Genomic DNA, 26,530 nt, shown 5'->3' on the forward strand with positions numbered 1-26,530 from the left:
TGTGATAGGACAAGGGGTAATGGTTTTAAACTAAAAGAGGGCAGATTTAGACTAGAGAGAAGGAAGAAATGTTTCACAATGAGGGTGGTGAAACACTGGCACAGGTTGCCCAGAGAGGTGGTAGATGCCCCATCCCTGGAAACATTCAAGGTCAGGCCAGACGGGGCTCTGAGCAACCTGATCTAGTTGGAGATGTCCATGCTCACTGCAGGGCGGTTGGACTAGATGACCTTTAAAGGTCCCTTCCAACCCTAAGATTCTATGAACATTGCATCAATATACTGTATATAGACAGGGACAGGTGACAATGTGTAGTTGAGTGGAATTAGGGTCATCACTACTGCAATTTAATCCTGGTCCTGTCGCTGACCTTTTGAGTTTTGACAAATTGTTTGACTTTGTCTTAGGAAGATTTGTAAAACAGGCATATTATTTGAAACATCTTAAAAGGTGTTGGAAACCTTAAGACAGATTTAAAACTTGGATGAAACTTGCATATGACTGTATGAGACAGGGACTAAATTGTGGAAATATTTACAAACTAAATATGTATTTCCAGAAATTTCAGCCTATGCCTGGAAACGTTTACTCCAACCTCTACAATACAGCTATGTATGCATTACATATAATTTTTCTGCAGAAGTGACCTTTACATTTCAGACACCCAAACCACTACCAGGAATCCTTATGGGAGGCCCATGCGAGTACGCAGGGAGGAAAGGGAGAGAGGGCAAAAGGAGCCTTTTCTTTCACACAGCTCACATACAAGGTATCAGTGGGTTCAGGCCTTATTCTCTGTTTACTTAAAAAGGGAGGGAGAGTAACCACAAAGTGAATACAGGTAGGCAGATGGTGAGAGTAAGCCAGAGCCAGCGCTGGACCGTTTCACAGGTAAAAGTGATGAACCACAGGGATTTCCTCGTCCGGGAGCCTCTGTCCAACGTGCAGCTCCTGGTCTGGTGATGGGACGAACACTGACATAGCTGCAGGCTGAAATAGTCACCGCACGCCTTTCCTTTCCTAATTCAGGGTAAATTTTCTTCTTGGTGTAGCACAGGGCTGATGTGTCAGGTTCAGAGAGAACTGAGTTGAAAGATGAGGTTTTAAGCAGCACGTGCTTGGCTGCACCAGTCCTCTACTCCGGGTTCATTTCATCTCAGTGATTCCAGCCCAAGACCAACCACTGACTTGTACCAATCTGATACCGTTGTGCGGTTTGGAGACGGTTTAGTGGTATGCAATCATATTTATTAATTTCATGTTTACTTCCCTGGTCTCCTGTCATTCACCCAGCCAAGCGGCTTGGAATTTCCTCCCACAGCTGCGGTGCTTTGAGGAGCCATTAACGGCAACGTAAACCATGCTCAGCTGCAGTGAAGCAAGCAGCCTACGAACAGAGGGAAGGATGCCGACGTGACCACCTGTCTGGTTCAAGATAGTCCCAACAGCCCTCGTGTACTGTTGGGTTTTTGGCTACGCAAATATTATGAAGATCACCTGGGGAAAACAGAGTATTTCTGTGTGCACAAACAGCTATAGCCAGCTGATGGCTTCTCTCTGTATACAGGAAAGGCTGAGAATAATTCTCTCTTTGCAACATTTTCCTGTCAGATTTGGCAATGTGGTTTTCTTCTGAGAAGTCTGAGATTACAGAGGAAAATGTAAAATTAAGATGTATTTTTTGCTTAAAATTTTCAGAAATCCAGATCATCTTAGTAGAGCTCTAAGAGTTTTGGAGGCTCAAGGCACCAGGTGGCAGCTGTTTCCTTTAGTACTATGTATGACAATGAGCACTGGACTATAGGTAAATATCACTGACTACACAATTAATTTTGTTTTTTATTTGAAAGGAAATAAGCCTGCTAATGTAGCACGTTTTATTTCCTGTACAAAATTTACTGGAAGTTACTATATGTACTGATTTTACTGAGGCAGACTCTTCAAAAATTTCTAATGTTTCTGTATGTAGGGTGGGAAGAAGTAGCATTTCTGAGGAGATGTGTTTTTTCTACAATGGGTGCCCAAGAGTTTTTAAGCCCCAGGCTTTTCAGATGTCTCAGAAGTAAGTCACCCAAGGTCTCTTCTGCTACTTTTAAAAATTCAGTTCATAAACTGTAGGTGAAAACTGCATCTTTGGGTCATCTGATCTGGTCATCTCTGAGGTAATTTCAGAAAAGTAGGTAATATTTGGCCCTGAAGAACAGTAGATCATGTGCACTCAGAGGGAAAGTGATGGACTGAAACAGTTAGGAAGTATTAAAACTAAAGCCACTGAGAATTCTGAGTTTTCTCTTTAACCCCTTAACATGAAGACATACTTTACACTGACTGTATGAAAAGCCTGACAGTCTTCGGGAAAAGAGGGAGCTTCTTCCTAGTAGTGAAGAAACAGGAATAATAGTAATTCTTTGGTGAGCAGCAGTCAAATGTTGCATACAAGATAAGCGCTGGAGAAAGAAGTAGGGATTGGCTTTCATCACGCTGCAGCTAAGCATGTGCATGTGGGGACAGCTCTACTGGCTCAGGTGAGTGGTCCATCCAAATCACAGCAATTAGTGATGGATGATGAAGAAAGAGAAGTGCAGGACAGAAAAACAAAAGAAATTAAGAAAGACCAGTGCAAGCATATATAGTCATGACTTACACAGAATATTCTCCAAACTGTCAGAAATTTGAATGTTGAGGACTTGCTGAATTATTGGTCATGTCTTATAGGAATTTTAATTCCACTGATTTTTCTAGCCTGCATTTGAACCCATGTTGACTTTCAGCACCCGCAATGTCCTGTGGTAAGCAGTCCCACAGCTAATATAGGTGTTACGTGAAGAAACACCTTCTCTGTCTTGCTATGAAACCTGCCACTAGCTATTTCATTGACTGTGCCCTAGTTCTTTTCCTAAGACAATGAGCAGTTGTTCCTCCTTTACCTCCTCTGCCACTCATGGTTTTAAAGACCTCCTACATGTTACCTCTTGCTCTGTCCCTCTTTCATCCCACTACGGATCCTTGCTCCCCTGCAGTGCAGTCCACAGTTAATTTCTTCATACTATGAAACTCACTTGACAGTTTTGGGTCCAGGCTGAAGAGAGAGCTCCAAGGCATGTGGAGAAGCATTACAGTCAGGAGGGTGATGGGGAGGGAGTTGACCTCCATCTGGATGAAGCTTCCTTCATGCTCAGGAGAGCGGCAGGCACTTTCACCCACCTGACATGTGTTAGATGTTCTTCCAGAAGAGACCAACTGCCCTTTAGAAGCAATTCTTATAAATATCTGCTTCAGAGGTGGTTGTTTACAACGTAAATGGCTGCTCTGGTAAAATGAGTCCAGTTAAAGCAACTGTTTCTGAGGAAGTCAGAGAGCAATGTTTACGAAAAACTTTTCCCGTCTTTCTTTGTCTCCTTCCCCTGTCCCCAGATAACAAAGCCCTGGGTATAGGGCCAAAGCTTCACATCCGAGCCAAATCATATCTAGTATGAAATGAGAAATGTTTTACTTTATAAACAGATGCTTTTGCTTGAAAAGTTTGTCCAAAACATGCTAGTTAATTACTATTTAAGGGTTTCATGATACGTTGTCTGTCAAATAAATCCCAAGAAACCTTCCTCTCAACATGGACAGGAAGTTTTTTCATGTTTATGTGCATGCATTTCCTTTAGAAACCACACTAGAATGATTACAGATGGAGTAACTGGAAGCAGAGTAACTCAGATAAGTTATAATCCCATTCAGCAAAGAAGTAAGCCTCAATACTGCAAAATCATCTGCGCAAAGTTCGAGTTGGTATGTTTTGTTTTCCTTTGACAAAACTGCTTGTTTCTTCCAAGCCACCAGCTCTGCAAGACACTATTTAAGAAACTTTACACGAGTTTATGGATTTCTGTAATGAAGCAGCATAATGTTTTCAGCACTCCAGACAGAGGAATAAATGTATATATTACTAGGACACAAAAATATTTAGGGACAGATTGTGATAACCCTCGTGTGGGAAGAAAATTGGATTCAGGAAGCTATTGTCTTTTTCCATCATGTGCAACCTCATACAAGTCATTCAGAATAATGGTGTAATTACCTTCTCCATTCAAAGGCATGGAGAGATAGTCCACCTCAGGCCACAGAATTCTTTTCTACATCTTGGCCAGGTCTCTACTGCTGCATATCAAGTTGCGCATTGTGATTTTGTACGGACAGAACCTATTTTTTTATTTATTTAAAATTTTTTTTTCAAAAGAAGAGTTTGCTGGATGAGCATATACTTTCTCAGAGGGTACTTGCCTGCATGTCATCAGTACTGAAGACTTGAGGTATACTTTGACTCTGCTACAAATGGCTGATGTGTTGTCCTGAGTGCAGGGACTGTGACAGAGCACTAATCTTTCAATGGACTTTTTAATTACTAACTTGCATCTCTTTCTAGCTTTATCTCCTCTTATGGTTACATCGTATATCCCCCTCAAGAGTTAACAAGACAGGAACCTAGGAATAGCTCACATGGGGCAGCCAAATTGATTAACAGAACTGGTCATCTCCCGAGAGTGTGGCTATCACAGCCATGCTTGCACTACAGGTATTGCTGGAAAGGCTTCTGTCTTATCCTCATCTCACCAGACAGACCGTTTTTCCCTATCTATACACGTAGGGAACAGAGAGATGGGCGAGTTGCAAAGTTTGGAGGTAGTTTCTGAAGTCTCACTACAACATTTAGGAGCAGTAAGATCTGGGATTTTGAGATGACCATTTTCTAGTTCTGCCTTCCATATTTTTCACTAATTTTTATACTTATACAAACACATTCTTTTGGTATCACTATTGAAAAGTAAGGCATAATATTGCCATATAAAACACAGTTTTTCTTGCACAGTGTATTTAGGCGTTTCCTAGTGAATGCTGAAGGGAAGCCTTTGTTTATAATCACACTATTATGATACTCTGTTAAAACTACAAAGGACTAGTGTCATGGAAGCTGATGAACTGACAGCTTGAGGGAAAAGTTTTAAGTTTATATAACATCTGTTAATGTTAGTAAACAACATCTGTAAAGCACCTGTCAACCAGAAACTCCCACCAACTTTTGCAGATGATCTAAATTCGGTACATGAATGCCCACTCAGCCTTGCTCTTTCTGAAGTTGAGTGTTTGTCACACAGTTCATTTAAAGCAGACCTCACTTTCCTCACTGCTCATAAGACAGAGGACCAAAACCACACGTGCTGTGCAGTTCGGGGCAGACCACAGCAGACATATAGAGTCCTGAGGGACACCTGGGAAGAGCGCAGTTGCTCTATGGGAGCCATTAAAGTGAATTGAAATCAGACTGGTCCAGAAATCACCAGAAGCCATTGATGACCACAGGAAGCCAGCCCTCTTGATTATTGTCACACCCTCAGCAAAACAACGGCAGCTGGGTGCTCCTCCCTGGTAGGGAGCTGAGCACTGCTTTCACGCAGTCTCTAAGAGCACAATGCCACCTCCTGAACCACCAGCTGCAGCGGCTCCCTCCCACCAAAGTGATGGCCGATGTTCTTTCTACATCTGCATAGTTTGTGGTGTTGGGCGAGTTTCGGCAGAGAGGCTTGGGGACGGAGGGACTGGGGTGTGCGAGGAGTTCCTCCTCCCCTTGGCAAAGGCCAGGCTTGCTCTGTGCGAGGGGATGCGATGCAAAGATGCCAGATGAGCTAGCGCTGGAGCTGATGGCAGGACCGCCTCTGGGAAGAGCAGCTCTGCAGAAGGGCAGGGCTTCCAGCGTGAGCCAACTATACGGCTATAAAGCCACAGCGTGGCTAAGTGCTGCCGGGACTTGGCCTCTTGCACCCTGCTGCATTTCCCTGTTTGAGCAATACCTGCCTGAGTGAATTCAGGCCTACCCTGTCCTTCACTGCACAGTGTAACTATGACTTGAGCCTGACCTGGAAAATTCACATACGGCTCAGCTTATACACCCATATATCCTTGGCAACAGAGATTTAAGTTGTCATCGGCTTTTGCTGCACTGATACATATCCTTGGAATTATACTGAAGACTTCCACTTGTTCTTTGAAGCCCACAAAACAGCAGCTGTCAGATGGTAGTGAATCAACCCTGTTAGAAAAAAAGGGTCTGTAAAGAAACACTGCAAATTTATAAACACTCTGTTTTTTCCTACATTGCAACACTCCTAATTAGTGAATCCAAAAAGATTTGGAAGATTTAAATTACACATCCCCATTTCATGTCTTCTTTTTAATCTAATTATCAACACTGAGAACAGATTTGTCTTTTCCTATTGCAAATCTCTTACGAATTGTCATCTATTAGGATAATTCCAGCATTTGAGCTGCAAACATAAATAAAGTTTTTGTGTTTAAAATCAAAATCTACTGGAGAAAATAGATAAACATGTATATTTCGGTCTTGTAATTTAACTTGTAAGTAAATTTAATGCTGTAATGATAAGTGAAAATGTTTTGGAAATCCTGTTTTTAAACTTAAGAGGGCATTTGCCCCAAATTGACACTGCTAATAGCCTGTTCCAAACAGAACAGCTGGCATATAGGTGTTATAGGTGAGACCTATAACAAGAAGTATAATTAGCAAATAGCACTAAACAAAAGAGCAAACAGGCAGCAAACAGATCACAAGGAATGGTGGATTTTAAGACCAAATCCTCCCATAGAGAAAGAAGCAGTAGAAGAAAAAGATGAATGTAGATGATAAGATGGGAAAGTTAAAAAAAAAAAAAAAAGAAGAAAAAACAACCTCTTTGCTAAGATTAAAGGACAACTGACAAGGGATGGGACTTCACTGCAGGCAGAATATGAAATGCTGGAACAGCTGAATAGCTGTTTGTTGGCAGATGCAGACTGTCATGATACTTTTCTGCAACTCAAAATCGAACAGAAGAGGAGGAAGTGCACATGTTGCACATGCACACTAGCAAGACATGAATGCTGGCACCCACGTGGAGCCTGAGCCCTTTGAAGATTCTCTGACTAAAGACATTGCTCTGGGAATGTTTATAAGTGCAATTCTGCAGAAAAACAGATCCAGCATTTAAACCACACTCCTAGGTCTCATGTAGACTATTGCACGTGGTTACTAGCTAATCACCCCCTTTACTTCAAGAGCCAGGTAGTTCTGCTTTCATCCTTTTTTCTTTTTCCTTGCCCCTGCTTCTTCTTCCTCTTCTGTGTCTCTTGTTTTACTTGCTTTCCCTCTCGCAGGTTTTATTGGACAGTTTCCACTAGAGAGCTCCTCTGCCTGGACTCAGTCGGAGGCCCTGAGAAGGGCTCAGGGAGCGAGTCATACCAGGGGTATTCGTTTGTGGTGTTCCCTCACTTTAAAGTATGTTCGTGGTTACTACTCACTGGAAAAAGATGCCTCTGATCTAGTGGCGCAGTAATAATGTTATGCATACAAACTGCAACACAAGACCAGCCACCTGGTGAACGTTGCCAAGTTTGTAGGGTTTTTATGCCACGTTATGGAAAATATCTTTAAAGCAGGATTTTTCTCCAAGTTGTCTTCTACTCTGGCATGTACCATGACCAAACTGGCTCAGTAGTTGGAAATCGGGTCCCAAAGCACCTATCGGAAACAAGAGCTCTTGGGTATCGTTTGTCTGCCTCTCGGCTCCATCTCGCCCTTCAATCTGTCTGATTGGCATCAGTCTTCTCTCCGTCTGTAGCCAAACTAATCACCTTCCACACATGCAGAACAACACAATAACACAACGAATGGCTCTTCCAGCCTTACCAAAGACTATTCCTCCTCTCCTCAGAGGAATCAGCCAGCAGGAATGAAAGACCTAACTGCACTTCTCAAACAGGTCTCCTGTTGGTTTGAGAAAGGGAAAACAAACAAAAGAGAAGTGTTGGCAGATTAATTACAGGCTACTTAGTTGAAGTCATGTCCACAGAAGGAATATATCTGTGCTGAAAAAACAAATAACTTATTAACCGTTATGGATAAATGTATGTCAGATAGGATCCATTGGAGTGATTTGGTAAAGTACGTAAGGATGTAAATCCCACTTTGAAGACAGATTTATGGCTTTACATTTTATCCCCACTGGCAGCACGACCGGAGATGAAGCTTCCATTGATTGGCTTCAGTGAGAGTTAAAAATAAACAAAATGAAATCCCCTGGCTGTCCAAGAGCACAAAGGAGCTGTTCCTGCTCCAGAGAACAAAGTGTCTAACTTTGGGTTATCTTCTGCACTCATATGCTGGCAATTTTTCCAAACTGGACAAACACTTCCATGGTACTGCTGCCACAGTTTAAATTAGTAAAAATTAGAAAATTAATCTTCATCCATGGTCTCCTTGAGCAGTTGGCAGAAAAAAGCAATCCCAGATTGGGAAAGTGGAAAAAATATTTTTCAGGTTACTATGGTTCACTGCGGGGAAGTCACCTTACTGCCATGCCAAAATCTCCTACAGCTACCTCCAGAAACTGAGGGGAGAGAAGTACTGGAAAAGAACAGAGGGAGATGATAACACATCCCCAGGTACCTCTGCTGTGGTTGTGACTAAGGTAGAGTTGGATCCCCAGGTCCTGGTGTTATCAGCCTCTGGAGCATGAGGGTCACATCTTCCCACCGGATGGGGTCCAGGCTGTTCTCCAACCCAGTGCCAGCTGGTGCCCCCGCTCCATAACGTAGCCTGTTCATGGAGATGAGCTGGGGACATTCATGTGGTGTCAAACTTCAGTCAAGGGCCACAGAAGGAGGACCTTTTGCCTAACAGGGTGTATTGGGTCTGCATGGCAAGGTTTTGGCAGTGGATGGGGGGCTACAGGGGTGGCTTCTGTGAGAAGGTGCTAGAAGCTTCCCCTGTGTCTAACAGAGCTGCTGGCCAAGGCTGAGCCAATCTGTGACGGTGGCAGCACCTCTGTGATAACGGATGTAAGAAGGGGGAAAAACTGCGGCGGGACAGCAGCCCGAGAAGAGAGGAGTGAGAATGTGTGAGAGGAACAGCCCTGCAGGCACCATGTCAGAGCAGCAGGCGCCGGAGCAGAGGTTCCCCGGCAGCCCCTGGGGAAGCCCATGGGGAGGCCGGCTGTGCCCCTGCAGCCATGGAGCTCCATAGGGGAGCAGATCTCCACCTGCACCCGGGGAGGGCCCCACACTGGAGCAGGGGGATGCCTGAAGGAGGCCGTGACCCCGTGGGAAGCCCACGCTGGAGCAGGCTCCTGGCAGAGAAGGAGAGAGGAGCCCTGTGGAGAGAGGAGCCCAGGCTGGAGCAGGTTTGCTGGCAGGACTTGTGACCCCATGAGGGACCAATGCTGGAGCCGTCTGTTCCTGAAGGACGGCACCCGTGGGGGGACCCATGCCAGAGAAGTCCATGGAGGACCGTCTCCTGTGGGAGGGACCCCACGCCGGAGCAGGGCAGAGTGTGAGGAGTCCTCCCCCTGAGGAGGAAGGAGCGGCAGAGACAACGTGTGATGAACTGACCACAGCCCCCATTCCCCGTCCCCCTGCGCCGCTGGTAGGGAGGAGGGAGAGAAATCGGGAGTGAAGTTGAGCCTGGGAAGAAGAGAGGGGTGAGGGGAAGGTGTTTTAAGGTTTAGTTTTTATTTCTCATTACCCTACTCTGATTTGATTGATAATAAATTAAATTGATTTCCCCAAATTGAGTCTGTTTTGCCCATGAGGGTAACTGGTGACTGATCTCTCCCTGTCCTTATCTCGACCCACGAGCCTTTCGTTATACTTTCTCTCCCCTGTCCCGCTGAGGAAGGGGGTGACAGAGCGGCTTTGGTGGGCACCTGGTGTCCAGCCTGGGTCAACCCACCACACAGGGGCAGTGGGAATATCCCGTTCACAGCCTGCAGTGGGGAGGACGTTCGTTTGTTCCAGACGGCACACTTACAAAAAGGATGGCTTAAACCACTTACACTGAGTGACAAAAGTCAGATTATCTGGTAGCTGATAAGTGTAGCTATCAGGTTAGTTACAGTTCAGATATATCAGCATTATTTTTAAGAACCAGTTTGATCAGGAGGAACTAACTGGAAATTTCTGTGCTGGGAATTTCCCCCCCAGATCAGTCCAAATGTAAGTTGTTCTCATGGCTCTTAGTGGTATGAAAATCAGACAGTTAGTAGGAAGGCAGAGAGACAGCTGACTATTTTTAAAAATAAAGTGTTGCTGAGTTGGCAGAGCAGTCCTGTGTGAGGGCAGAAAACACGAAAGCTCATCTCTTGGAAGGGTGTATCAGTAGATTTGCACCATGCGACCAGCCAAGAAGATAACAGATGGATGGATACTGCTGTTGAGACTGATACGTTCTGAACATGAATATACAGAATCGTGATGGACTTGCCCTAGATAGAAATGGGAGAAACTAATTGTGAGACCCACCAAGGACTTCCTGAACACAGAGAGTCAAGGAACAAGGAGGAAGAAGCAGGCCCGCATGGCTGTGCTTATTCTCCTAATCAAATCTGGATACGGCAAGTGTGCTTATGCACCTTGCCAGTGGTAAATTAAGAACTGCAGTAAAACAAAAGATAATCTGGTTATTATTTTCAGAACAACTTTCTGGACTGGAGAACCAATCATATACAATCACAGTTTCTTACTCTTTTGAACCAAATCCTAGCACTGTAGATTAAAGAAGTTTCCTTCTTTCCTAAAAAAATCCAAACATCTCCAGAAAGGTTCACAGCTGCCAGCGAGTTAACTCTGGATCCTTCCTATCTCTTGTGCCACAGCATCCCAGCTAGTAAGGATTTTATTGCTTTTCTGGAGAAAAGCTCAGTCATTAATGCCATGTTTCCACTTAAATTGGTACTCTTAGATATATTTTTCAGGGGTTTGGAGCAGGTAAAACAGGAAACTCCTAGTTCAAAAGTTAGAAGAAGGAAAATAATGATCTTTGTGAAGGTATGAGGTATAAGTATATTTGCATTTATCTGTCAACAGAACATCCAAGAATTTGACAATACGCTAATAGACCAGAGGTAAGAATAATTATTGCAGCTGACATGTCTTCTCTTACAATAGACATAGGTCTCCCTTAAAAAAACGGCACACAGCAGCTGTCAATTAATCATAACATGAATGCAATTCTTTATGGCTATTTAATTGTCTCTAATTAGAGTTACTAGAGGACAGGGGTTTGCCCATTCCTTTTCCATTTTCAGTACAAATCCTGCAGGTATATAGAATTTTGAATTCAAGGATGAATTTGCTAATGATTTATTACTGACGGCAGAGATTTCTTTTTTCCTCTGAGTGCAAATTATAATGGAAAAAAGGCATATATTTCATTTTTAAGATTTTTTTTGAAGACAGCTCTCCCAAAAAATTGTAAGACACAGTCATAAAATGTTTGTAGTAATAGCTTTCTTAGCTTCATTGAAAATATTTATGTAACTAACTGCAGAAAGATTTTGAATTTCTAATCATCCCAATACATAAACCAGATCTTTTAAGTTTGGCAGTAAACTAATCCATACTCTAGCCCATATCTAAACTCCATACTAAATGTTTTTCATAATATAGTGTCTAGCACTTGCAAACCTAATAACTTTTTTAAAAAATCCTGTGTGTAGAGTATAGATGAGATGCATTAACTACTATGCAGTACAAGGGATATTAGCAGGTAGCAGCTGGGATCTGACCTCTAGATTTTGGAAGTATTGGGATATATTTAAAACTTGTGACTCTACAATGTAGGTATTATGCCCAGTCCTATATTTAAGCTTAGATTTTCACTTCCATTTACACAGATTGGTATTCTTTCAGCTAATGCTGATGATAAGTGCATATATAAAAAAATAAATCCCTGAAGATGAGAATATGCCCTACAGATATGACCTGCAACTCCGCTGGGATTCATTTAGCAAGTTTGATTCTAAAAATGACACATTTCTTTCAAAGCAGAGGGCAGAGACTGACCCACATTTTTTAAAGAAACTTGTAGTTTATAATTTAAAAATATGTTGGGGTGAAGAAGCCCTGCAGAAAGAAGTTTCCCAGGATCAAAAAGAATGAAAAAACATAATTTTAATATGAAAGTACACTTGAGTGTTCGGGGAACATTATATAATTCAACAGACAACAGTGACCTATCACAGCATTTCAAAATTTCATGAAGTTTCTTCAAGAGTCCTAAACTCTCAAAGGCCCTCAGCACTCAACTTTCAAAGCCCTATTCTTCCACACTTCATTTTGAAACCATTTCTAACCATTTCGATCCAGTTGTGTTGAGATTACTTTTTTAAAGTCATGTGAATAGGGATTTTTGCTGATGTCTCTAAATGTAGCCATAGAAAAAAGATCTCTTTTTGAGTCTGTGATTTGGGGAGGTGATGGGAAGGAAAAACAATCTTCTGAATCACAGTGGTGAATGATGAGGATTTAACCCTACAAATTCTGTTGTTTCTGGCTGAAGCTCAGCAATGAGCAGGAGAAAGGAAGGCGCTGCTCAGGAGCACGTCAGCTCCTCCATCACATCCCTGAGTGCCCTGCACTGGCGGGTGTCCATGGAGCTTCTCAGGGAAGGATGGAGACTGCGTGTGTCATCTGCAGCTGAAGGAACTCATCCTGACTGAAGAGCAGCAGTCAGACATGGGTTTGAATGAAGCTTGTCTCCATCCCAAGTAAATGATTAAAAAAACCAGGCTGTTAGTGACTCTCTTTCCTCCTCCTCTTCTGGCTGGGCCTGAGAAACTCTTCCCCAGCACCATTGCTTCTAAGCCTTTCTGTACCTCTGAACAAGGATTTTTTGGTGAAAAAGATAGTTAACTGATAAATTATCAAATGGCTCTTTCTATAGAACCTGATCTAACATCATCTCATTTAACTTACTTAGAAAGAAAGAATAACAAATGCATCATGCCTGAAAGCAAGAGATGCTGACCATATTCAAATTAAGGAGATGCAAATACTGGGGAAAGAAGAAGAGTCTAATGGTCAGGGCAGTCACTAAGAACGCACAGCCTTTCTCAAAACCTGCCTCTGCTGTAGCTGTCTTGTAAGATCAAGATAATCAAAATTAAATTCAACTCAGTGCAAGAATATGCCATCTGTAAATGGAATAAAAGGGCTTCCTTTCCTCAAAGAAACACTTGCAAGTGCTTTAAAGATGAGAAGGCAGCTCAGAGCACGTTGGTAATTACTAAATGCAAAAGTACCACGGGGAGTTTTGGTAACCAGGCATCTCTGAACACAAAAGTCTTCTTTGTAAAGGCACCAGTGGAGCAGGTGGGTTCAGCGCAGCTTTCAAACAGCCTTGGTAAGTTTTGTTTCCCAGATAATCCCACCACTGACCCTGCCAGTTCTGTGGGTTGTAGAGTTACCAATGTCTGAAGCTGAGTTACAACCACCTACAGGCTGAACAAAAGAGCTATCAAAATTATTTCACATAAAACTGGTTTTACTCAAAGTAGATTCCAGTGAAGAAAGTATTAATACTTCTTAGCTTTCAATAAACCCACATTTTTATACTTAAATATCCTGGCTGCCAGCTCTGATTATAGCCCATAAAACTTCGTATGTTTTTCTTAAAGCTCCAGGTATTGAAGACAAATAACTATGCAGGAGTTACAACTTTCATGTAAAAGTAGTAGTAGTTTTCCAGTCCCTGCGGCAGCACGGGAATCACTCATTCCAACGGTTTAAAGTCAATGGTCTAATACCTCAGCATGTAGAGACCACCCGCGATTCGGAAAACCTGAGGAAGGCAATCCCTGTGAAATTTTACCCACATGATCCAAAGGACCAAGTTCATGCTGCTCTCATTCTGTTATGTAAGTGATGTAAAGACCCTTGTTACATAAGCCAGTGGAGTCACTCCGGGGACTGATTTGGCACAGTGCCCTCGGTGTGGAGTTTGGGTGGAACCGAGCAGCTCCACGGAGATACTGCTGCAAACAGAACTGGCTCTTTCCAGGGACTCTTACTTCTTGTATTCCTTCAGTGCCTTCTGCAACAAGCAAGACATTGCTTAGCTGACATATGCATGTCAGCCCTAAACTACTATAAAGTGAACTGACACCTTCCATTCTTTGAGGTTAAAATCTGTTTATTCATTTCCTTCATGTCGACCTTTGTTTCATTCTTGCCTCTGTACTATACAAAACCCACTATGTGCTGGGAGATGAGTCACTGAACTTTTGTTGCCTTTTAGCTCCTCTCTGCGAGTGTGTAAAGCACTACACCAGATGTTGAGAGACCTAAATCACCGTTTCTATAGCTAAATCCACCTTTCACAGCAAGTGTAGACCATGGCATCCCTGGGTCCTAATCAGTCCCCACACTGTCCAGATCACCACAGCTGCAGAGCTCAGCGCTGGGGGTCATTCCTGGGGCCACGAGGTAAGCTGTAGTTTATGCTTGACACAGATTCTTTATATGCATAAAATAAAACAGTATTTTAGCAACAGATGTGATTTGTAAGCACAGCACACCAGTCTGTTGAATTGCAAGTCTAAACATAACAGACGAGGACTCTCAAAGGAATTGAGATGGTTAACTAAGGAGCCAGAAATTAATATAAAATAATGCTATTAAATTCATAATATTAGACAACTGTTTGCGATCTAACATCCTTACCGCAGTGTCATTGGTGGTAATGTACACCAACACATCAGAGTTGTTTCTGCCATTAATGTATCGGTAACAGTTCCACACACAGCTTATCAAGTAACCCTGCAAAGAAAAGAGAATTATTATTCTGTGCAGAAAATAAACCATATACATTTTTCTGTTACAGCATTTCTATTTTTATATAAATAAACATATAAGTCTGATAGAAGCATGGGACAGTCACTTTGCTGGCTGCAGTGACTGTCAGTATGTGTAGGGGCTCTGTGAGTAATCCAACACCATTCCTCGTAGAGTCGGGGTTGTTCAGTCTTGAGAAGAGAAGGCTCTGGGGAGACCTTACTGTGGCCTTTCAATAAATGGGGGATGAAGAGAGACTTTTTACCAAGGCCTGCAGTGACAGGACAAGGGGCAACAGTTTTAAACTGAAAGAGGATAGATTTAGATTGGACATAAGAAACTTTTTACAATGACAATGGTGAGACACTGGAACAGGTTGCCCAGGGAAATTGTGGATGCCTCATCACTGGAAGTGTTCAAGATTGGGTTGGATGGGGCTTTCAGCAATGTGATCTAGAGAAAGATGTCCCTGCCCATGGCAGGGGGGTGGACTAGATGACCTTTAAAGGTCCCTTCCAACCCAAACTGTTCTGTGATTATTAAGGTTCTGTGATTATGGATACTTGTGTTGCAGTATGAGCCGCTCCATCTAGGCAGACATACTGCAATCTAGACCTATCTGAATTAAGTTTACTATTCCAGATATTTAATATTACAGCATACTTAATGTAGACTAATTGTTTTGAAAAGAAACTGTTTCTTTGGGCATGAATATAGCTAAAGTAACATCATATATAACCTCCATTTTACTTAAATGAGCAGGTCACATAGCTGGCTTGCTTTCTTACACCTCTCTAGAAATAGACAGGAATACCTCTCTAGAAATAAGAGTCCAGTCAGACACCTTGTTACTGTGCATGGGATACTGCATACCAGCAGGGGTAAGTTTTACAATATAAAATGAAGGTACAAGTTAGACTACGACAAAAAAGAGAAGGCGCTGCAAATGCAGAATGTCTCAGGGGACAGCAGCAAAAAGTAAACAAAAACCATTTTTGGATTCCTCCATTGTGAGGATGTTTAAATATCGTCGACTGGGGGCTAGTAGTATTAGAAAGTGGAAACAAACCCCAGTAAAAAGAGCACAAGCATGCTGGGGATTGAAGAATCATCAAGAAAATTACAGGAAACCCTCCCTGTCTTGTGAGTGAAAACCTGGCCAATGACTATATGATGATCCTGTATATCACCTGCATTGTTTCAATACTCTGTTTCACTTAATCTGACGTTACATCAATGTATTCCGTATGACTGGAATGGCCTGGAGTCTTGCTATTCTTGCCTGACTAGAGAAAATTCCCAGTGTAAAAGTTTTTATTGAAACCTGAAATTATTTCTGACCTTTTAACCATTACTACAAATACTTCAGTTTTTGTCAGTATGAAGCAAAAAAACCTGTTATTGCAGCAATAATCCTATCACAGGATCATAAACTTCACTGGTTTTGTTCTTGGAGCTCACTTGGCCCTGGGTAGGGCTGCTGCCTGGCAAACAACTAGCTGTCTCCACTTCTTTTTTTTAACTGGTTGGGCAAAGTGCTCACATCCATCATCTCCTTCACCAGCAGGAGAGACTCCAGTTTGGCCAGCAGAGATGAGCAAAGTGACGGGAAGGAAGACAGGAGGCAATAACACACATGGAGGAGCAGGAGTCAGATCCTCAGCATGCCAGGGACAAGGCTAGTGGGACTAAGCAGTTCCCTCTGGAGCTTTCTGCTTCGCTTGTAGTCACACAGGACAGTGATGAGGAGAACAATGTGTTTTGATAGCACCCGACTTACTTACATTTTTACTTAGTAGGTTCTGCATAGCAACTCTTTCACAAACCTAGTGCCTGCAAATTAAACTGCCAGCGCTGATTGGGTTTGCGTGTGTGTCTCAGTCTGAGTCATATTTTTGTGACTCACTTGCACTGATGACCTTCCAAAAGCCCCTTATCCTTCTGAGCTGCCCTATGCTCCCTCGCCAGAGCTGGGGCTGTGTTTTTCAGGATGCCACATGACTCACTGATGGCTTGCTTACAGATCAGGAAGAGGTTTTTTTCCACCAGGGCCAAGCTGGCTGAAATCCAGTAAGTTTGCTGCTGCTTCTTTACGGCATCTTATAGACCCTGGATGACTTGGAGGTATAGCAGACTTTGACCATCAAATGGGGAGAGCAAAAGGCTTCTGGAGTGAGCTGAGTCCCAAGGGAAGGTTAGACTGCCTCTACAGCCCGTGCTGTGGGCTGTGAAAACCTGCCTCAGGCTACTGAAACAAGTGGAGTAAAGGCATATATATGGAGAACTGTAACTTTTCCAGAATTAAGTAAAATGCCATTGTTAATTATAAATATTAATAAGTAGTTCAGTAGCTTTCAATGCTCAGATACCATGCGCTGAGAAAAGCATAAGAGCTAGTACACAACAGAGACTGAACACAGTACACTTCTGTGGGACACAGTCCATCTTTATAAGAAACCCTTTACATTAAGCCTATCTATTTGCAAACCAATTTCTGTACTCCTGTCAAAATTCAAACCGAGGGAAGCCCTGTTTCAGATAATACAGCCTGATCTGGGAGAAGCTAGTGGGAGATTTATTTTTGAATGCTCCTGTTCCATTGCATGTGGTGAATAAAACTCATTTAACCCCACAATGAACGCCTACAGCTCTTCCAGCTCTGAGCCCTAGCTCTAATCAGCCCTGCTCCTGCATGCACAGGCAGTTTCTCAGTGGGTGAGGTCCATTCCAGCCCTTGAATTAAAGAGGCCATCAGCCAGCATACACCAGGTAATTGGCCCCAAGACACTGACCCACATATGGGCGAGAGTGGCGGCAGCTTGGAGCATGTCCTTGTCCAAGAGCTTTGGACACGTGCTGCTGGCCTGCGAGTCGTTAAGTCATGGAAACTTGTTTTCCTCAACCTGTAACTTCTTTAAACTTGTTCCTAATCATTGTTTTCTACTGATGCTACGGCACCATTAAATGGGATTGCTGATTCAGTTACCAATTTTTCTCCTGAAAAACTTGGCTGAGGCTTCAAATACTGCTCTAAAATGTGTGGCTGGACATGGAGTATATAAATACATCAATTTTTTTCTGAGGAGACCCATGTTCACTTTTGGAACGGGCCCTACGTAAAAGGCATTAAGTCACTTCAGCCTCATCCACCCTTAGTGGTATTCACGCAGACCACAGCCCCGGCTGCGGACAGATTCCAGACAGATGCCAGACAGATGAGGGGCAGCCCCAACAGCCACCACATGAAAGGATGGGTGCACAAGAAGGGCCGAGTGTGGAAACAGGCACCGTGCCTACTTCTACCAGCTTTCAGTCTTCCCATCTGACTGGTGATAAATGACTTTAGCCCGTAAGGAACTGAAACCCACAAAACTTTATAACCCTGCTTCTCGCCGTTGTTATTGCATCCGCGCTTGTTAAGCTGCAAAACAACGGTAAAGTACCGCACGACTTCTGCTCGTCAGACACGTGTCCGACCAGCTGGCTGACCGGCATGTTTGTGGAAATTAGAAGTTGCTGTATCCTGCCATTTCTTGTAATGCAGCAAGGAAACGTCTGTGCCGATCTGGGTCACAGCAGCCCTCTGGGCAGCTCCCTCGCTGGCAGCGAGCGCAGGGTGAACGCCGCAGACCTGACAGAGCGCCTGCAGGTTGGGAGCCTTCTGCACCGAGTCCTGTTTTATTCTCCAGCTGCTTTGAATTTTCTATTTACAGAGCTGGGTTGGTCTTCAATAACTAGTAAAAAGGAGATAAAGGTTTCTACACAAACTGAAATGTATACCAAGATTTCAGAGGGATGCTAATGGCAGACCAGTTAGCCATGTGTATTTCACATGTCGGTGCTACAGGAAGAGAAACAATGGGTTGCTGTGCTGACGAAATCTGCACTTAAATCCATCTTCTCAGCACACTAGAATGTGTATCTTCTGGATATAAAAAGGCTGTACAAGAATCACTCCTTATAACTGCAAAAAAATGCTGTGATGTGAAAGAATTAATGATGTCAAATGAAACCACTGGCCTGCAACACTTTAAAAGGCATCTTATACGGGCGAGGACATCATCTGTTGGCTCACAGTTACACATACTAGGGTATGCAATGTAAAGCAAATGACCCCTGCTTTAGGGAGGGGTACGTAAGTTCTGTAAGTACCCTGCCACCAAGACCAGTGCTGGGACCTGCCCCAGGCTTTCATGGAGCAGGTGGCAACCTCGTGGCTTCGTGCTGGCCATTCCTGGGACCGGGAATCAGAGCATGGCTGTTGTGGATGTGTTCACGGTCCCAACTGCTGCTCCGTCGCCCCTGTGGGAAGGTAGCAGACGCCGGGAAGATGTGCTGCAGGTGAAGGTTAGCCCTGCTAGGAGGCATCCCCTGGGCTGAGACATGAAATCTCTCAGGGTGATAAAACTTCTCTCAGGGTCATAAAACTTCCTACTGCATCACCCTTTCCCATCTGCTGAGGACACCAGGACATGCAGAGTGGTCTCATTCCCAGGCTCACCACCTCATACACAGAGATGATGGGCGTATTATGGAGACCAGGGTTAATATTCAGGTTAGTGAAGATCAGTCTGTCTCACTGAGCTGGAATACCTTTCAGCTGTCCAGCTGGCAACTGCCTTTTCCTACCTACTTTCCAGAAAAAGAAAGTCCAAAAATGAAGAGAAGAAGAGGCCATACTCTGTAGCTGCAGAGTGCTCAGGGCAGCTTGGGGAAAGGGTTTATTCTGCTTGAGTTTGTGCTCACCTGAGCCCAGCTCTTTTGGGCCCGAGGGCTTTGCCCATGGTGGGGAGGTTGAAGTCTCAGCCGTTCTGCCTCAGCAGCTGGGGCCGGCCAGAGAAAACCGAGGCCCCATTCCCCAAACCAGCTGCAGAGGAGGGCACAATTCGAAAGCCACTGTGTTGGCTATATGCCATTTGAAGTCCTGTGTAGATGTATATAAATACATTTGTGCTGCTGGATGTCCTTCCTCAGCTAGATAGGAAGCACCTATGTTTCATGGTATGTAACTCTGGTTCAGTTTCTAGACAAACACAGTAAATGGAATAACACATTTTGGTCTACTCTGAAAAAGATTCTGTGTGAAAGCACCTGAAAAATCCATTAGCTGCTTCGGATCCAAGTAAATCCTAAGGACTAAAAAGACAAATGCTTGTGTGTGGTTAGCTGGCTCGCTTTCTTACTACCCTCTCTTGTCCCCCACTTCCCTTCTCACAATCCCGTGACCGTAAAGCACAAAACCACCATCTAATGCTGCTGTATCTTGATTTCTGCACAATAGTGTTTTCCTTTGCATGCAGCTTCACCCAAAACAAAAGTGTCATGATGCCAAATGTTTCTGAGGAATTATATGATTCTGTTTCATGTTTCCCACCAGCTGAATGCAGCTTTTCCTACTGTAGCTTTTCCTAGGTTACAATGTTTTGGTTTCTCTCCCTATTTCTAGTCAATCTCCAGAGGGAGAAGGAGCTCAAGCATATTTTTATGCACAGTACCTTTGCAGTTTCAGTATATAAACACGGTACCATCTGTTAAGTCTATCAGTGATAAAGTGTGATGCATCTGATAGTGTCCAGCTTTGTTTTCATGGAGCAGATTCCATAAATCTGCATAGCAAGTCTTCTGGAAACACAAGCAACTCAAATGAAAATGCTAACTGGAATTTAGCATGTGTTTCTGTGTGAGTCACATTTTTGTGACTCATTTTCATGATAATATGTTGCTAGAATGAGCATTATATTAGCCACATATACTCTTGAATGGGTCTCACTGTTGTAAAGATGATAATTTATCCTTATCCTCTATTTCCTAGCTACAGTCTGTGAGATGACCTTTTCTCTTGGCCCTATGCATCTCAAGGTGTTTTTTAAAGCCTTTGATGACAGACTCAGCCAAATATCTTTTGGAAAAACCAAAGAGTCTGTGTCAGCAGGCTCTCCCTTGTCCTGCTCCTTCAAAGGATTTATGTGTCATGAGCTCCCCTACGAACATCTTGCTTCCCAGTTGTGGCCTATATGAGATTTTCTGCTTTTTTCCCATAATGTCTATCACTTTGCTTTGTATAATTGTTAGGCTGCCCAGTCTGTAGCTCCTTAGATCTTTTTTAAAGCCAGACCTCCCAGCAAGGGACATTCCACCCATGACCAGAAGTAGACTTTACACACAGTAGTGCACTTACCTTAAAAGCCAAAATGATACTTATGAAAAGCAGGATAATCACAACCAGACACGTAGGGTTCACAGACATAATCTCTTCCTTGTAGGGAAAATTGGTGGGCTGCATAAGCAAAAACAAGCAAAAATAAGCAAAACACTGTAAATTAATCTCATGAGTCATTTAAGAGCCATTCAATTAGTGTGCTCTATAATCAACAGCTTACAAAACTTTCTGTGATCTGCTAAATCGAGAGCTCACTGCACCAATAACCAGTTTCAGTAAATTTGGCTGGAACAGGCATTGGGAAGACTCAGCTGCCAAACGTTCCCTGGAGGGCTGAGGGATCTGCTTTTTGCTTTGTTATGTGGTGTGGGCTGTCTTCTCCTCTGTGCACATTGGGTTTGTATCTGACCCAAACTAGCAAGGGACATCTGTCTGGGAGCTTTGCCACAGGAGATCAGCTATCTTGGGCAATGGCAGGCAAGTCCTGTATTTATTAACTAATCATTATAATGGCACTGGTTGACAAAGACCAGTGGCAGCTCCTTCCAGAAAGTCAAAGCAGGAAAAGCTGGACAACGCGATCCTTTCACCTAAATATTTGATCAAAAGACATTGGGTCTATTCTGCTCCATCTTATTTTGGCTAAATTTGGACTACTTTTCCAGGAGCACTTGTAGTGCCCATGGAGGCAGGGATCCTGCAGGGGAGCAATGTCATGATTTCAAATCGAAACGTGCTCAAGGTCCTTCTGTTATCTCATACATGAAATGGAAGTGACAAAATTAATCTTCCTACTTAGCATAGGCTCTAGTGACTTACAATTGTCAAACACTTTAGGATCACTGGCTGAAAAACAACCCTCTCAAAATGTTTTACTATATTTGTTATTGCTCAAAGAAAACACACCCTTTAAAATGAATGTTCCAAATCATTTTGAAATATTGCAAGGCACAAGTTCCTGTTTCAGTTAGAATAAAGCATTGTTCACAGGCAGAGCTGTTCTCCACAAAAGATAGCACCGCTGCAACAGTAGCTCATTATAACTGAATGCATTAGCTCCTTCCACACACAACCCCCTTTTCCTTTACAGGTCTAATTACTTAACCAGGCCAGCTCTGCATCCTTGTCAGGACAATTAACTAGACCGAGCTATAACTGTATTCTTGGCAATGATGGTGTAAATCCAGAGTAACCCCTTAATACCCCTTCGACCAGCACTCGGCACGGCGCATCAGGAAATTATCTTTTTTTTTTTTTCACAGCTGCTAGTGAGAATAGCTCTTTATTTAGCGCTTCCATGAACTGTTCAGAGTGGTTAACATCAACAGCAGCTGTAACCATTTGCAGATAAATGTTACATAAGCACATTTTCCGCTTCTTGACAGCAATGTTTCTGTTCCTGTACTGAATTTCATGGCTGAAGTTTTTATCACGTTATCCTCTTTGTTGAGGTACAGCTTTTGCAGGAAACTAGCTTGCTATAATTCAGTAAGTTGCTTCTTTTTTTTTTTTTTTCCGCAGAAGGTTATTGCTAAATATAGTGGATGCGGTCACCCAGAGACCAAGAAAGCAAGAGTATATGTCAAGAAAAGATGCACTGAAAAATACACACAAACCTTATATGAAGAAAATTTAAGTATTAGTGCCACAGCCTGCTCTCCTGCTTGCAGGAGGGAGGCCATGCACGTGGTTAGAAAGTCCATTCAGTTAAGGACAGTTAGAGTAAAACTGCCCCAAAACAATTTTTTTTTCTAGTACTGATCTACCATTAAAAAACTAGTCAAACTGGTTTGTGATTGTAATAGAAAACTCCCAGTGAGGCTTTGGTCCTCCTACACTCTGGTTTTTGGGAACCAGCCATCGGCCAAAGTCTGGATGACTGCATGCTAGGGTCTTGGCCACAACCTAATGGCCTGCGTCCAGATGTCAACTCAACTGGGATTTGCACGGGGGCAAGAGGAGGTGCAAGAGGCAAGAGGAGGGAAAATGACCAAGAAAGTTCCCGCTACCTTGAAGAGCAGGAACATCTGCTGGAGCCATGAGCCCTGGCCAAGTCTGGGAGCAGCACGTGCTGCTGAGCAGCACCTGGCCCTCCCTTACATCAGCAGCGTTTCACGTGAATGGACAATAATTCAGCACTGAAAGCAACAAGCCAGGAGAGGATGTGAGGAGCAAATGCTGTGGTTTGGCCCCTTTGAGGCTCAGCTTTCTAGGTCTCTGTCCTGAAGAGAAGTGAGGTGTAACCAAGCCCCAGCAAGGCGGTGGGTCCTGCACCCATGCAGTGGTCACCCCCACCCACAGGTGCCCGGGAGATCTTGGTGCGGGGTGTGAAAACTGAAGCCAGCCCCTCCTGGAGCTTCCAGGCTTGCTGTGTGGGAGAGAAAGCTTTCAGCGCTTCGATGAATAGCCCAGGGGCATCGGGTCAGCATGGAAGAATCTGCCTTTGTTTGCTAACCCGGCTGGTGGCACCTGCCAACCAGAAGATGTTTAACGCTGTCTTGCCCAGGCTGGCTTACAAGCAGTTTGATCTTGACTCACAGCTACAGACCCCTTCAGTGCAGTAGGAAAAGCCATTTATAAAACGCACAGCTTTTGGCAAAGAAGCGGGAAGATGATGGGAAGCATCTCGGCTGGCTCCAGGCTCACATGGTGCAGGCACCATCATTGAGGTGGTGCCATCAGGGGGCCCTTGGGATGCTCCCACGGCAGCAGCCGCTCCCAAAATCTGATTCACTCCCACGGAAAACAGATAGCAGCAGTAGTTCAAACAAATCAAAGATCAATTGCCCTCCACCACCTGCGGTGATAAGCTTAAACACTGACGTGGGTGTACGAGGTGGGAAGATGATAAATTCTGCTCCTGTGCTGGGGGTTTGCTCTCCTGTGGGGAGACCACTAGTTGAAATCCTGCCACTGCGAAGGCTCCAGGCACCGGGCTCAGTGCTGCCACTTCTGGGAAAAGCTCAGTGTCAAACGTTGTGCAAGGTTTGATGAAGCTGAGACTGAAATATGGCTGGGTGGGAAAAATCAAGCCTGTCACTAGAAATACAGGAGTGATTTTGCAGCAGGACATGATGAAATTTTCTATATAAACAAGTGGTAGTTGTAGTGGTGTGGCACTGGCATGCTAAAGTCATAATTAAAGTGTCATTTATAATCTTGTCATGGACATGGAGAGGGCTGCATGCCTAATAATATACCTTATAAACTTCCAATTTAAAAAAAATTACTGCTTATACATAGCAAAGCTCTATTAGACACTTAAAAAAACCCTAAAACTTGCATGGAAAGTATATTTCTACTACATCAATATTGTACAAATGCACAAGAAGAATAAAAAGTCCAAGGCTGAAGCCCTTTCTCATTCCCTCAGCCTGCTTGCATAACCTTTCATGTTTTCCTTCCCCTTGGACCACAAAAATCCACTTTAAAAAGATGGTGTGGATTCTCATTCAACAGTTACAATCCTCCGAGCATCAGAATCTTACAAAATTGAAAGAAAGCGGTAATGTGTCTGTAGAATTTTTAAAGCTCTGCTATGAAGTTAGTAGTACTTCTTTGGAATTATAAAATGGCATTAAAAATGTCAAAAAGGATATTCCTTTTTAAAGCTTTACTTTATAGGAAAAAGTTCTTTAGGTTTAAACTCTTTTACATTCTCTAGATGTTTCCCCTAGAATTTAAAAGCGTGACTGTTAGACAGGAGCATTGCAGGTAGTCCCATATTTCAAAATTTTCTTTAGATGAACTGCAATAGTCCTGTACTTTAATAAAAAACAAGTTTGCATAACTCAGTTGAACACTAGCCTGTTCTGCACCTCTGCTTCAACTCATTTCATATACTGTTACCAGATGACAGAAGATGAAGTGTTTAATTTGAAGGCTTTAGAAAGCCCATATATCAAAGATTTAGCAGGGCTAAAGAAATGTGCTTCAGGTCAAACTACTTTAGACCACTACTGCTCCAATAACCAAAATAATTTTATTTTACACATGCTGGATTTACTGCATGTGAAAGTTTTTGTTTTTCTTGTGACAGTGATAATGACCAAGATGTCCAACATAACCCTTAGAAAGTTTCATCACATGTGATCATCATATAACAGTTCAGATGATAGATTTGTAACATCTACTTATTTTACATAACCCTTCATGCTGAGATGCTCTTGCAACTGAAAGGAATTAAGCGGCACGCCTGTGTGTAACTGGGTATTAAAAGGTAACAAAAAGTTTCCAAAGACGCTTGTGCCTCTGAAAGAAGCAGTCAGTATAGGCTGACATTACCAAATTCCTTGTGAACACAATGTTCTGTATTCTACACTTGCAACATTTTCAGCTAGGGCTCTGCCTAGCCTATTGGTAGGTACTCATTTATCATATTGCTAAAAGTATATGGAGGGTTTCACAGTAGCCTGCAACTCATCACTGGCAGACTGAAATTTGGCAGGTGTGCACCAAAATGAATAGATAACGTAATTCCAGATACTAGCATAGGGAAATAGAAATGGTTAAAAACATGGGGTTTTCACTTTAGAGCGAGAAAAAAATGTTCTTCTGAGACTGCCAAATATATTTCATTACCTAATGCTACCTTCTTCCAGATATTCAATATGGATTTGAAGAACGATTGGAATTTTTCATTTCCCTTATGGAGTTGTGCTCCCTAAAACATCACTCCCCAAATTCAAAGCAGTTTTAGAGGAATAAAACCTGTGAGAATGCCAGGAAGAAACACAACCCTTGCCTTCTGCCTACCTTGGCAGACCTCTGCAAAGGGGGTGAAGGCAAGACGACTCTACCGCTTTATAAATCATCAGGAAGGATCACACCCAACTGGCATGACTCAGGTCTCACCTACAGGGACAAGGGTATTAACTGCAGTCTTGTTCTAAACGTGGTGTTTGAGATGACACCTATCCACCATGAGTATTATTAAAAGGTAGGGAAACAAGCCCATGGGCACAAGCCTATTTAACAATATTTGAGGGCTAGCACTGCACTGATGGCATTATTGCTAAAAATTTGAAAAGCTTGTTTTTACTTTCATCTCGTCATGTGTCTGAGTATCTGATACCAGTGGATGTGATCTTCACCTCTCCCTTTCACTTTTGCCCCCCTCAGACAGAGTGTATTTGCTCTGAATCAAATGCAACAACCTTTTGCCAACTGATGTAGTCCTTCCAGGTAAGGGTACGAAGGGTTCCTGCTGAGCCACTTGTGCTTGGGACCACAGCTAAGACACAGGAGGCATATGTATCAGAAATAGTGTGGCCAGCAGGAGTAGGGAAGTGATTGTGCCCCTGTACTGGCACTGGTGAGGCCACACCTCGAATCCTGTGTTCAGTTTTGGGCCCCTCACTACAAGAAGGATGTTGAGGTGCTGGAGCGTGTCCAGAGAAGGGCAACGAAGCTGGTGAGGGGTCTGGAGCACAAGTCTTATGAGGAGCGGCTGAGGGAACTGGGGTTGTTCATTCTGGAGAAGAGGAGGCTGAGGGGAGACCTTATCGCTCTCTACAACTATCTGAAAGGGGGTTGTGGCGACGTGGGTGTTGGTCTCTTCTCCCAAGTAACTGGTGATAGGACGAGAGGAAACGGCCTCAAGTTGTGCCAGGGGAGGTTTAGACTGGATATTAAGAAAGATTTCTTCACCGAGAGAGTGGTCAAGCATTGGAACAGGCTGCCCAGGGAGGTGGTGGAGTCACCATCACTTGGAAATATTAA

At 43.4% G+C, this 26,530-nt stretch overlaps 1 protein-coding gene across 1 annotated transcript in view; it reads right to left on the minus strand.

The window, feature by feature from the left end:
- The window catches only part of LAPTM4B (lysosomal protein transmembrane 4 beta), a gene marked incomplete at both ends in the record, with an annotated part of 62,301 nt that overhangs the window by 5,629 nt on the left and 30,142 nt on the right, over nt 1–26,530 (minus strand). Inside the window, 2 exons of the mRNA XM_082014571.1 lie at nt 14,539–14,634; nt 20,828–20,926. Coding sequence (XP_081870697.1) covers nt 14,539–14,634; nt 20,828–20,926 — 195 coding nt within the window. The remainder of the gene's footprint in view (nt 1–14,538; nt 14,635–20,827; nt 20,927–26,530) is intronic.

The sequence above is a fragment of the Phaethon aethereus genome, assembly GCF_964289735.1.
Source record: "Phaethon aethereus genome assembly, chromosome: 2".
NCBI classification, from domain to species: Eukaryota; Metazoa; Chordata; class Aves; order Phaethontiformes; family Phaethontidae; genus Phaethon; species Phaethon aethereus.